Consider the following 14,024-nt stretch of genomic DNA (forward strand, 5'->3'; position numbering starts at 1 on the left):
GCTAATATGTTATCGTTATCTTTTTACTGTTTTTCTTCCTCCGTTTTTCTGCGCCACTGAGATAATTTCTTTTTAATGCCATTACTGTGTTTGTTTTGTTTAATATTCATGCTAAAGGGAAAGATGAGTAGCTGTCAGTCATTCCCATCTTACCTGTCGGCGGCCCGGTACGTCACGTACGTCACTCACTGTGTGACGGTGCGGTCCAATGAATATGACGTAATAATGCCACAAAAACACCAGCCACAGCTGATCATTGCAGTTTATTTTATACATTCGCCTAGTTCACATATAGCAAGAAACGGCTCTGATTAAATTAGATAGTTCTTAGCTTGCTAACTGTTCTAGATGCTAAAAGTTTGCTAGCAGGTGGAAAACACATCGTTCTCACAACTTACAGCTGATGACACAAGTTGAACATCAAACATTTTTCTGTGTACGCGATCATCAGTTGTAAGTCAATAGTTGCTAGGCAACTGTCGGCATCTTGAAGCCACCAAGGCTAACACCTAGCGAGCTAATAACCAGGTAACTTGATGTAGGATATGTAAAGGTGTAACAAGAGGATGAGGTGGTTGAGAATATTAGTTCTAAGATTTAAACTCTACACGACTAAACTACGATTTATTAACCTGACCTCTACCACGTCTGAAAATTAATGGAAACATGACACGAACTTCTCGTAAACAAGGTCAACACGTTACTAAATTCCTCCACACATAGGATTTAATGAGATTTATTTAGATGTTTAATCTCTTGATCAGTAGATGTAAAAATAGTTTAAAGTGAAACCAGAGAGAAATTTCTTGGACGCCTTCATGTTGACACTTCAGGACAGGAAGTTACATCACAACAACAGGAAGTACTGACGTCATGAAAACATCGTGCCTCCTAGGACTGATGAAGTATATAATAAAGCTTTTTTTTTTAACACTGATGCCATCCTAGAGAGGTGCATTGTGGGATCAGCTGTTTGCGGGATGTGTCTGGCCTGCGACCTCACTTCCTGTCCGGGCTGCTCCATTGTTTCGGAACTGGGGGTCGGCTGACTGTAACCGCGGTAACAAAGGGGTTGAGGTCACCTGTGAGGTAAACGTTGAATACCTAGCATTGTTCAAGTCTTTTTGACAAACTGGGAGCTCTGGGGAGATCATGTGGACACACCAGCAGTTTAAACTGAAAGTAGTCTGAGTCAGTATCTTCAGATCTATCCAGTAAACGTGTATAATCCCAGTCTATTCCATTAAATCACCAATATATGTTCAGAAAGATGCTGGTTTATGTTGATGTATAATAATATACTGGGATTATCCTGGGACCATGATAAGAGGGGACTGTCAGTGGGTGTAAACCGGGTCCATGTTGAGTCCATACTGTCGTTGGACATGTGACCCGTCCACAGTCGGTTTCCATTTTACTGAAAATGGAGCTGAGATGAACAGAAAGCGTCGAGAGGTGGGGAGGATGGGGGAGGGATGGGGGAGGAGGTGATGGGGGTCCCCGGGTAACAAAGGCCTCTTTCCTCAGAGCTGCTGACTGTATTCAGGCGCTGCATAGCTGGGCGTCACCATGGCGACGGCTGGAGGGAAACGAGGGGGAACCGAGCGGCAGAACGAGTCTGAAACTGAGGAACCGAGAAAAAACAGAGAGTTTAGTTCTTTAGGTTATAAAGTGTTTCAGGAGGTTTGTCTGGAATGAAGCAGATCAAGTGTTCAGGTCCAGGTCCACGTCCCGGTTCTGGTCATTGGTCCCAGACTTGTTCTGGACCAGTGACCAGTAAAAAGTTCAGGTCTTTGTTTTTATTAGTTTGGAAGTCTTTGGTTTATTCTGGTCCTACTCTTGATTCTGGTCCTGCTCCTTGTCTCAGTTCTGAGTTTGCTCTTTGCCCTTGTCCTCGAAGCGGTCTTAGTCTTGGTTCTGGTCCTGGACCAAGACCACTGCCAGCAGACAGAACAGTACTAACCTACTATTGGCTGTTGTTTGTGTCTTAATTCTGACCCTGTTTTGTGCTTGGTCTAGTCTGTGGTCCTGAACCAGATGTTGGTCTAAACCAGAACACAGCTAGTCCTACCGTAGAGGGAGAAGACGCTATCTAGCATGTCTTAGACCTGGTTCTTGTCTTGGTTCTTAGCTTTATCCTGGTCTTGGTTCTGGTCTTAAACCTAGTTTTAATCTGTCTGTGTCTTGACCCTGATCCAGTCTTGGACTTTGTGTTTGTTTAGGGTCCTGGTGTTGGTCCTTTTCTTAGTGTTTGTCTTGTCGTCTCTGTCCCTGGTCTTTCGTCTGGATTTAGGAACCTAGTTCTTTATCCTGGTCCCTGTCCTGATCTTAGTCTTGGTCCATTCTAGTCTTGTTCTTGGTTCTAATACTACCTCTGGTTCCTGGTTGTCTTGGTTTTAATCTTTCTCCTGGTCTCTAGGTCCTGATCTTCATCATCGTCTTTGTCTTGATTTGGTCTTGGTCTTAGACCTATTCCTGGTGTTTGTCTTTGTCTTCATCCTAGTATCGTTTCTAGTCCTGGTCCGGATCTTCAGCGTGGTGTTGGTTTTGGTCCCAATCTTAGTCTTCTGTCTGGTTTGACTTTGCTTGATCATCCTTTATAGTCTTTGTCTTGGTTTGGTCTTTGTCCTAGTTTCTGTCTTGGTCCTGGTCCTAATCTTTATCCTAATCTCTGTCTTTGTCTTTATCTTAGTCTGTGTCTTGTTCTTAGTCCTGGATCTGGTCTTTGTCCTAGTTTTTGTCTTTGTCCTGGTTTCTGTCTTGTTCTGGTCCTAGTTTTTGTCTTTGTCCTGGTTTCTGTCTTGGTCCTGGTCCTGCTGGTCTCTAACATTCTGCTGCAGTGAAACTTTAACTGCTGAACATCTGCAGCCTGTAATTATGGTTTGGACCGGCTGAGAGTGTGTGTGTGTGTGTGTGTGTGTGTGTGTGTGTTTGAGTGTTTAACAGGAAAGCATTAGCCAGCTTCTTCCTCTCTGACTTCCTGTGATGTGATTCGTTGTTTCCCCAGCGAAGAGGAATGTGGCGGCTCGCCATCGCTGCCCTCAGAGGGTGGGGGGGTTGTGGCTGTTTCTGTTGATGAAGAGAAAAGATGGCGACTCAGGAAGTTGAACATTGTTTAATCTGTGTGTGTGTTTGTCTTACTATTGTTGTGGGGACTTGGCTTCTTTCTGGCGATAATGATTAAATAATAGAGTAAAGACTCACTTTAAGTCAGCTGAGGTTTGGGAAAAGTTGAGTTAGGATGCTTTGGTCCCGTTCTCGGCTCTGGTTTAGGTCCAGAGCCTCATTCAGGATCAATGTCTCTTGTATTTTCAAGTTTCCTTCGTCCATCGTCTCCTGAATCACCTTCTGGACGACGTCTGAGTCTCTGCTCACTCATTTATTTATTTTATCTGCAATAAAAAAAGTTTAGTTCCCTTGTGTTCTGGACCCATCAGAGTCCCGGAGCAGAGGGGGTACAGGGACAATCAGTGGTGCTTAGGTGGTGTTTCAGGGGTTACAGAGGCCTCCTGGTCTTGGTCTTAGTCCTGGTTCTGATCTCCGTCCTAGTCTTTGAAGCCACTGAGGCTACCAGTTAGCTTCGTCTTTGTCTTCAGCCTGGTTCTACTCTGTCTTAGCTTGACCCTGGTCCTTTATCTTGGTCTCTGTCCTGACCTTAGTCCTGGTTTTCCTGTGAGAGTGAATATTTGTCTGTCTCTGTGATGGACTGGTGATCTGTCCAGGTTGGACCTCCCTCAGTGCTGCTGGGACAGACTGTCCTGCAGAAGGACTCATCAGAGAGGGAGGAGGCCCAGCCTGGATGTCCCGGTACAGAGGGGTAGAGGGGCTATCGGTGGTGCTTAGGTGGTGTTTGAGGGGTAGCGGAGGCCTCTGCAGCACCCCGGGGTCCTCTTAGCATTCAGCAGAGCGCTCATTAGACATGCAAAGCTCCAGTGTTGGAGCTGCGGGCCTGAATGAGTTGCCTTTGTCCTGTAATTGGAGATGGTTCTGTGGGAGCCACAAAGAGAGCAAGGCCTCCTCACCCTCCTCACCCGCCTCACCCTCCACTCCTCCCCGATTCATCCCGTCCTCCCACCTCACTCTGTTGTGTAACTTGTTGCATAAAGATTCAGTTTCCAGGAACAGATCCAAGTAAAACCTCAAACAGGAGAAACAACAAAACATCAGACAGGTGAGTTCTGGTTACCTGCAGAGGAACACCTGTTAAACAAAAACTGTCTCTACCGCTGCTTCAGAACCAACAACAGCTGGTTGCTGACTTGGAGACATGATCCAGATTTTGGAACAAGATGGAAAATACTTCATTTTCTGAATGAATGAGTTAAACTCCTCTTCCTCAGATCAGCCCTGTTGAGTAGGTGGTCTTTAATGTGACCCAGGACTCATTGTGTGTTCACACTACCAAAGGAAGGAGGTCACATGTGTCCCAGACCACCTCCACATGTGGACTGACACCTTATTTCCTCAATAATGAGCAGTGTCTTTATTTCCTTTATCATCAGAGATGATTCTTTATCTGCTGTGACGTTACTCTGAGGATGAAAGCTTCCTTCCTCCTCTACTTTCTCCCTCCTCTTTCCTTCTTTCCTTCAATCCCTCCTTCATACCTTGCTTCCTGCCTTCGTTACCTCTTCCTTCTCTCCTTCCTTCCTTATAAAAATATAAAATAAATCAGATCTTAACATGTGAGAGTCTTTCCATCTTGTTCCAACATCTGGATCATGTCTCCAAGTCAACCAGCAGCTGTTGATGGTTCTGATCCAGCGGTAGGTAGAGATCCATTAGAGACAGCAGCTGTGTTCAGATTGCTTTAATAACCAGGTGTGAACAGGCGTCAGACACATTAAACTGGTTTGTGTCGAGGCCTCAGTCCTCAGAGCTGCCACACTTTAAACCAGACTGTTAATTAAAGCTGCAGAAATAAAAACCATCGTCCACATCCTGTCACTTCACAGTCACACGCCTCCAGTCATTTACACTGAAATATGGATCCAGACAAACGTCAAGGAGGAACTGTTTATTATGACCTGTCAGAGAAAAGAAAAGAAAATTAATTTGATGTTTTTAATCTTAATGTACATTTAAATAGAGATTAAAAAAGTAATTAAGGATTCCTTCCTTCCTTCTTCCCCTCTTTCCTTCCTTCCTTCCTTCCTTCCTTCCTCCCCTCTTTCCTTCCTTCCATCCTTCCATCCTTCCTTCCTTCCTTCCTTCCTGCCGTTAGCTGTAGCGTCTGGGCGTCAGCTGATCTGAGGTCAGATTAATCATAAACACAAACAGTTTTAATCCGTCTCAGACCTTTTATCAGTTTAATCCTGTTTCTGTCTGAGTCCAGTGAACACTCTGACCTCAGATCAGATCTGAGATTCCTCAGAGGGAAACAGCTGCACGACTGAAAACACGTTCATCCTCCTAAAGTTTTACACGTCTCTAAGGAAAACAGAAATGAACGCTCAGTCCTGACTGATTCACGCAGAAGAGACGTCCGTCCTGAAAGGAAGGAAGACAAATCAATAACAACGCTTAAGTTTAACTAATAAAAACACCAACATGCAGCTGTGTTGATAAAATGTTTAATGTCTCAGGACAAGATCTAAAAGATTTGATGGATTTAAAGTTTTACTTTATGTTAAATAAGCAAACGTCTTATTGTTTTATAGAAATTATTCCTGCCTTCTTTACTTCCTTGATCTTATGAACTTCTTTCCAGGGTGCCTGTGGTGATCGCATAAGAGAACACGTCAACAGAGAACCAACCCTGATTGTTCAGAGTCACAATCAGAAGTGAATCTGGATTGAACGTTCAGACACAGAATCCAGATCAGAGTCTGAATCTGGATCCGAGGCCGGAGAGAAAACGGTTAACGGAGACGGAGCGTCGATTCTCTGGATGACCGGAGCCGAACAAACCCTGAAACACAGCAACAAAAGAGACCACGGCCCTCCTCCCCCATCCTCCCCCAGAGAGAGAGAGAGAGAGGGAGAGAGAGAGAGAGAGAGAGAGAGAGAGAGGGGAGCCCATTATGTAACCCACCAACCATCCCAGTCATTAACTGGTTCCCAGTTAAGAGGGTGAAGGGGATGGGAGGGGTCACGTGGTCCGAGAGGCTTGTTTACCACAACAAGGGGCGAACGAGGGAGAAATAGACTGTGAAGAGAGAGAGAGAGAGAGAGAGAGAGAGAGAGAGAGAGAGAGAGAGAGAGGGGCATCTTTTCCCACCGACTCATTCACAACTGCTTTCACACGACCGCCATCACCATGGAAACCACCGGCCAACCAACAGCAGCAGCAGCAGCAGCAAAGAGAGAGAGAGAGAGAGAGGGTTCACAAACTGATTTACATCAAAGTTGATCCACTTCATAAAACACCTGAGCATCTCTCCTCCTCCTTTATACGTGACTCATAAACCAAGAGTCCAGGAGCGACTGGGTCTTTAAAGGTTTAATTCTCCTCAAGGAACAAACAAACAAGTAAAACTTTCTCTGATATAAAAGTAATATCTCTTTATCTCTTGAGGAGTTTAAGTCGCTAACTCTGTGAAGGAGAGTAGAGCATGAAATACTGAATGAGCTGAGAAAAAGAACAGTAGTAGAGACGTGAACACGAGGACGTTTGCAGCGTTCAACATCACCATCAGATGTTATTAAATCCTGCACACAAGGTTTAATGTGACAGTCAACACAAACCACACGTTGGATGGAAGATAATTACATGAATATAACAAAAAACATGAAATTAAGAGTGGAGAAGTATTTGAACTGAGACTGGAGACTAAATTAAACAGCTTCAAACTGAATATCTGAACTTAAAGGGTTTTTTCTTTTCATCAAACTGAATTTAAAGCTTCATGTTTATCAAGGAACTGAATGAAATGCTGAATTCATCCTCACTGGTGCGTTAGGACGCTTTATATTTTATTTCAAGGCTCTGTTCAAATGTTCTGTATTTTTATTTACATATTTATATTTCAAGATATTTAAAATATTCTCGGTCTCGTCTAACATATTTAAAGTCTCTTGAATAAAATCCACCACCTGTTAAATATTGAGAGTGTTAAAGAAAGCTGTGGGGGATTATATTTTCACCGAATTAATAATTTGTTCATGTTAAAGCATTAAACATTATGAGTCACATTTTATCTTTAAAGTACTCGGATTGTTTGCAGGGATTCTTTAAATGTGCAGATTTGTCAATGGAGTTTGGCGGCACGTCGGTCCGCCGAACGTATCGCGCCTGTAGCTGTCGTAAGTGTAAACATTTTACGGCAGGCCGTATTCCAGTCGGTGCAGTGAGAGCACACGTGAAGGCAGAGAAGCTGTGAGTTTGTCAGAGTTTAGTCTCATGTCGTGAGGTTTTACTTTGCTTCAGCGTGACACCGACTCTGTGCGGAGGGCGAGGCCGACAGGATGCTGTATCTGATCGGCCTGGGGCTCGGAGACGCCGCCGACATCACGGTGAAGGGTCTGCAGGCGGTGAAGAGCTGCTCCAGAGTTTACCTGGAGGCCTACACCTCCATCCTGACCGTGGGGAAGGAGGCGCTGGTGAGTCCGGACCGACACGAACCAGAATAATAATATTACCACCCACCTGAAGCTAAAAATAAAACCTAAACATGTTATTTAAAAGATAAAACCTACGGCGGCCCTCAAAGGACAAAACAGATAATAGGGTTGAGTGCATAAATTGGTGAATTTGTTTTAATTTAATTTAATTTAATTCATTTCTTTACAATCATATTTATTTCAGTAGCTTTAAAGATGTGAGGAACAGAAACTGAACCCCGATTAACGTAAATGACTTTAGTTAAACGTTTCCATGGTAACACTGTCACTACCTGTTGCTAACTGGACAGTGACTGAAATCTGTTTTCATCAAGTCAATAAAAACTGAAAGATATAAAGAGTAAAAACTGTAATAATGTGTTTTTGTTGGTTTGATTGTAAAATAATTTTATAACAGTATCAGGTTTAATTTTAAAAGAAGCATGTTGAATGTTTTAGCAGTTTAGTTTAAATCTTTAGATGTTTCTTTCATTTCTTTAGGTAGTGCTAAACACATTTTAGCTGTGTGTTGATCAGATATCTTAGCTGTGCTTTAGCTTGTTTAGATGTTTTTAGCAGCCTGTTAGCACAAAGCTACAGTGGCTAGCAGTTTTAAACAGATGTTTTAGCATCTTTAGCATCTTTAGCAGCGTTTCTTCAGTGTTATGAGATATTTTAGCAGCTTTAGAAGTTGTCAGCCACTTCAGCAATGTTTTGATATTGTGGTAATGTTTTATTATCTTTAGAAGTTGTTAGCAATGTGAGAGCCACTGTGTTTTAGAAGCTTTATTTTTTAGTAATACCTTAACTATTATAGCAGTGTTTTAGCTTCCACCTACTTCCTTGGTGTGTTAACAGTTTGAACCACTTTAGTAGCTTTAGCATCTTTAGTAAGTTTCTGTTAGTGTGTCTGTCAGCGACTGTAACATGTGTTTGTATATTCAGAAGGTTTTCTGGCAGTGTGTTGGCCACTTCAGTAATGTGTTAGCTTCCTTGGCTCCAGCCTTGCTAGCGGTGTGTTTGATGGTCCAGCAGTGAATAAATGATCCTACCAGCGTTCCCACTATTCTGCCCTCAGGAGGAGTACTATGGGAAGCAGCTGATCCTGGCGGACAGAGATCTGGTCGAGCAGGGAGCTGATGAGATCCTGAAGGATGCAGATGTGACTGACGTGGCGTTCCTGGTGGTGGGCGACCCGTTCGGGTGAGTCTCGTCATTCCACATATCAGGACGGCGTGCTGAGTCAGCTGACCACGGAGCAGCTTGGCCTTCGTTTCACCAGATTCCTGTCAGAGTTAATAACAGAGCAGCTCTCTCTGCTGCCAGCTCTGTCGACTTTCATTCATCTTGGTTTTCCACCAGAGAGGAGCTGCTTGTCTTTGTCCCAACGACTCTTAAACATTTACGTCACTCTGAGGTTTGACCCAGCAGTGAACCGCAATAGTCTGAGTAAACGTCAAGATGTTCCTGAACGCTCCATCCATACTGGGCACTTCACTGTCCGTAACAACAGTAGGACATTCCAGCTTCTGTGGTCCGCTCACTGTAATAGCAAGACGGTCCAGTGGTTAGTTCACTGACCGTAATAACAGTAGGACGGTCCAGTGTCTGTGGTTAGTTCACTGACTGTAATAACAGTAGGACGGTCCAGTGTCTGTGGTTAGTTCACTGACTGTAATAACGGTAGGACGGTCCAGTGTCTGTGGTTAGTTCACTGACTGTAATAACGGTAGGACGGTCCAGTGTCTGTGGTTAGTTCACTGACTGTAATAACGACGGTCCAGTGTCTGGTTAGTTCACTGACTGTAATAACAGTAGGACGGTCCAGTGTCTGGTTAGTTCACTGACTGTAATAACAGTAGGACGGTCCAGTGTCTGTGGTTAGTTCACTGACTGTAATAACGGTAGGACGGTCCAGTGTCTGTTTAGTTCACTGACTGTAATAACGGTAGGACGGTCCAGTGTCTGTGGTTAGTTCACTGACTGTAATAACGGTAGGACGGTCCAGTGGTTAGTTCACTGACTGTAATAACGGTAGGACGGTCCAGTGTCTGTGGTTAGTTCACTGACTGTAATAACGGTAGGACGGTCCAGTGTCTGGTTAGTTCACTGACTGTAATAACGGTAGGACGGTCCAGTGTCTGGTTAGTTCACTGACTGTAATAACGGTAGGACGGTCCAGTGTCTGGTTAGTTCACTGACTGTAATAACGGTAGGACAGTCCAGTGTCTGTGGTTAGTTCACTGACTGTAATAACGGTAGGACGGTCCAGTGGTTAGTTCACTGACTGTAATAACAGTAGGGCGGTCCAGTGTCTGGTTAGTTCACTGACTGTAATAACAGTAGGACGGTCCAGTGTCTGGTTAGTTCACTGACTGTAATAACGGTAGGACGGTCCAGTGTCTGGTTAGTTCACTGACTGTAATAACGGTAGGACAGTCCAGTGTCTGTGGTTAGTTCACTGACTGTAATAACGGTAGGACGGTCCAGTGGTTAGTTCACTGACTGTAATAACAGTAGGGCGGTCCAGTGTCTGGTTAGTTCACTGACTGTAATAACGGTAGGACGGTCCAGTGTCTGTGGTTAGTTCACTGACTGTACTAACGGTAGGACGGTCCAGTGTCTGGTTAGTTCACTGACTGTAATAACAGTTGGACGGTCCAGTGTCTGTGGTTAGTTCACTGACTGTAATAACGGTAGGACGGTCCAGTGTCTGTGGTTAGTTCACTGACTGTAATAACAGTTGGACGGTCCAGTGTGTGGTTAGTTCACTGACTGTAATAACGGTAGGACGGTCCAGTGTCTGTGGTTAGTTCACTGACTGTAATAACAGTTGGACGGTCCAGTGTGTGGTTAGTTCACTGACTGTAATAACGGTAGGACGGTCCAGTGTCTGTGGTTAGTTCACTGACTGTAATAACAGTTGGACGGTCCAGTGTGTGGTTAGTTCACTGACTGTAATAACGGTAGGACGGTCCAGTGTCTGTGGTTAGTTCACTGACTGTAATAACGGTAGGACGGTCCAGTGTCTGTGGTTAGTTCACTGACTGTACTAACGGTAGGACGGTCCAGTGTCTGGTTAGTTCACTGACTGTACTAACGGTAGGACGGTCCAGTGTCTGGTTAGTTCACTGACTGTAATAACGGTAGGACGGTCCAGTGTCTGTGGTTAGTTCACTGACTGTAATAACGGTAGGACGGTCCAGTGTCTGTGGTTAGTTCACTGACTGTAATAACGGTAGGACGGTCCAGTGTCTGTGGTTAGTTCACTGACTGTAATAACGGTAGGACGGTCCAGTGTCTGTGGTTAGTTCACTGACTGTAATAACAGTTGGACGGTCCAGTGTCTGTGGTTAGTTCACTGACTGTAATAACGGTAGGACGGTCCAGTGTCTGTGGTTAGTTCACTGACTGTAATAACAGTTGGACGGTCCAGTGTCTGTGGTTAGTTCACTGACTGTAATAACGGTAGGACGGTCCAGTGTGTGGTTAGTTCACTGACTGTAATAACGGTAGGACGGTCCAGTGTCTGTGGTTAGTTCACTGACTGTAATAACAGTTGGACGGTCCAGTGTGTGGTTAGTTCACTGACTGTAATAACGGTAGGACGGTCCAGTGTCTGTTTCAGGCTGACTCATCTGGACTTATCTGGTGAAATGTGTTTTTATTAATTCAGTTTTATTTTGTGTGAATTTAAATAATTAGCGTCTAGAATGTGTCGTCCTGCAGCGCTACCACCCACAGTGACCTGGTCCTGAGAGCAGTGCATGCTGGGATACCGTACAGAGTCATCCACAACGCCTCCATCATGAACGCGGTGGGCTGCTGTGGTCTGCAGGTAAATGTTTCCTCTACACTACAGTAACGCTAACGCGCTGCTAATCTAACGCGGTGTGTTCAGGGCCATCTGCTGCGGCTCCTGATGAAATGAAACAGCTGTGACAGTGAACGCATCACATTAAGGTGACTCCATCAATAACTGAGCTGTCACCGCAGCCAATCAGAGAGCGGGACTCAGCTGCCCACACACTCACACAGATTAGCATTAATGCTAACGCGGTATCTCCACTGGGAGGTCGTTAATATGCTAATGAGGGGGTGGGGTATGCTAATGAGCCCCCTGCTGTCAGAGGGACGTCTGCAGGCTTTTTGTTGTTATTTCTGAACAAAGCAGAAGATTCTAAAACAAAAAGAAACGAACACGAGTTAAAATAATAAAATAAGAAAAGGAAGAAAAAGCTGAGTCCGTTTTAAACCTCTTAGTTCATGTTGAGTCTGTAGCAGATGAATGAACAGATGTGTTTTTTATTTTCAGCTGTATAATTTCGGGGAGACGGTCTCGTTGGTGTTCTGGACGGAGACGTGGAAACCCGAGAGCTTCTACGACAAAATCTGTAAAAACAGACGAGCTGGACTTCACACGCTGTGTCTGCTGGGTGAGAAATAATACCGTCTAACGTCTGGGCCGGTGCTGCGTTCAGGGAGTCACCAGGTGTTTCTTTAACCCCCCACTGACCGGACCACCATCAATCACCCTGGAGACCCTGAAGGCACCACCCCCCCTTAAAGCTAACAGTCCAGAGGGAGGTGGAGGACCTGCTGGCGTTAATATTCATCAGAGGAAATAAGAGAAGAAGAAAACAGACGCTCGTCCATCATCCATCCTCTGACACGCTCATAAAAACACCCCCGCCATCTTGGTTCATGTTTTATTCATCCAATAATAATTAACTTTACTGAGACTGGAAAATGACAAAAGGTCGAATCAGGAATTAAACGGTTTATACTCACCAGCGTCTGTGGTTAGTTCACAGGCTGGAATAACAGCAGGACGTTTGGCCGCTGGTTTCACAGTTTGCTAGGAGGCTAGCAAGCTAACCATCGTACAGAGCTGGTCTTTAATCAGAATAATCTGAGAGACTCGGTGGGAAACGCTGCTGAATACGCTTCAGATACGTCCCATGAATTAATCAATCATCATTAACTGACAAATGTTTTGTTTCTTCTTTTTTTTCACAGACATTAAAGTCAAAGAGCAGAGCATCGAGAACATGATGAGGTCTGAGTCTGATGAAGTCATGTCTGTAATTAACGCACCACCTACGTGTCCCTCCACCACAGAAACATTAATTCCACCTTAAACCTGTTTGTGTTTTTCAGGGGGAAGAAGATCTACGAGCCTCCTCGCTACATGACCGTCAGCCAGGCGGCAGATCAGCTGGTTCAGATCGTCCAGAGGAGGCGGGAGGAGGGGGAGGAGGGGGAGGAGCTGGGTGAGTCCATTTAATTAATTAACTCCGTTAGATTAACATTAAAGAGTTAAGGTGCAAAACTATGAGAAATTATTACGAGTCATAACGTTCTCACACAAAAATAAGAGTCAGAAAGTTTCTTGATGTCAGAGTGAAGTCGTAAAATACCAAGAAACCTTTTTTTATATATAATATATATATATATATATATCTGATTAACATGAAGAAAGAGCTGAAAACATTAAAATTTAAAACATTAACGAGTAGATTTAAATAAAAAAAACAATTAGTAGATTGATGATATTTGATCAAGTTGTGACATTTAATCTTTTTAATATTTTGAGGATTAAGTTGAACTATTGTGATTAAAACAATCTCATTTATTTATTTAACACCAGAATTAGATTTTTCCTTTTCAATGTCTCTAACTCCTCGTTTTGAACTCATCATATTTTAAGGATTAAAGGAAGCTGAAGCTAAGTCTTGTTAGCATGCTAGTTAGACACGTTTCCTCAGGAACAGGCCCCTCCCACTCTGCCTTAAACAGCCAATCAGCTGTTCTCAGACTAGTCTCTGTCCCCTCCAGGTCTAACCGAGGACACGGTGTGCGTCGGCGTGGCTCGGCTCGGCTCAGAGGACCAGGCGATCCGGGCGGGGACGTTAAGTCAGCTGGTGTCATGTGACCTCGGCGGCCCGCTCCATTCGCTGGTCGTCACGGGTCAGCTCCACCCACTGGAGGTGGACATGCTGCGAGTGAACGCAGAACCGGACGCTCTGGAACACCTGCGCGCCATCGACAGCTCCACGTACACCTCCTAACACGACGCGTTCAAAGACCTCGAACAGGAACGGAAAGCTTGAACTCAGGTTTGACCTCTGACAGAAGATCACGTCAAAAACAATCACACGGAGACGCTGAGGTTCATCAGCAGAATGATGTATTGATAAAAATGTTTGGTCCAGTTTAACTTTAATGTTTGATATTTGTAGACGTGTTAAAACATGTTTACATTCAGACACGTGATCAGGAAGTGAAACGTTCTGATCCTCCTTCAGAAACTTTGATCGCTGTTTCACAACATGTCATCAATAAAGATGGAGATCAATAACAGAAACAATTATTTATTACAGCTAAAAAAAGAGAGACTGACACTCACCGACGCGGTTCGGTCACATGGTTTGGCACATGGAATTAAAAAGTGACGTCACACTCACTGTGGACCAATCAAC

General features: G+C 44.3%; 1 protein-coding gene across 1 annotated transcript; it reads left to right on the forward strand.

Moving 5' to 3' along the window:
* Positions 1 to 7,144: 7,144 nt before the first annotated feature.
* On the forward strand, positions 7,145 to 13,613 carry dph5 (diphthamide biosynthesis 5; the record flags this gene model as incomplete). Its single annotated transcript, XM_084547969.1, has 7 exons — positions 7,145 to 7,542; positions 8,621 to 8,745; positions 11,272 to 11,380; positions 11,858 to 11,978; positions 12,562 to 12,601; positions 12,703 to 12,815; positions 13,381 to 13,613. The coding sequence occupies exons 1-7, from the start codon at positions 7,408 to 7,410 to the stop codon at positions 13,611 to 13,613; spliced, it is 876 nt and encodes a 291-aa protein (XP_084404095.1). The 5' UTR covers positions 7,145 to 7,407.
* Between the last annotated feature and the right edge of the window lie 411 nt (positions 13,614 to 14,024).

The sequence above is a fragment of the Chelon labrosus genome, assembly GCF_963514085.1.
Source record: "Chelon labrosus genome assembly, chromosome: 7".
NCBI lineage: Eukaryota > Metazoa > Chordata > Actinopteri > Mugiliformes > Mugilidae > Chelon > Chelon labrosus.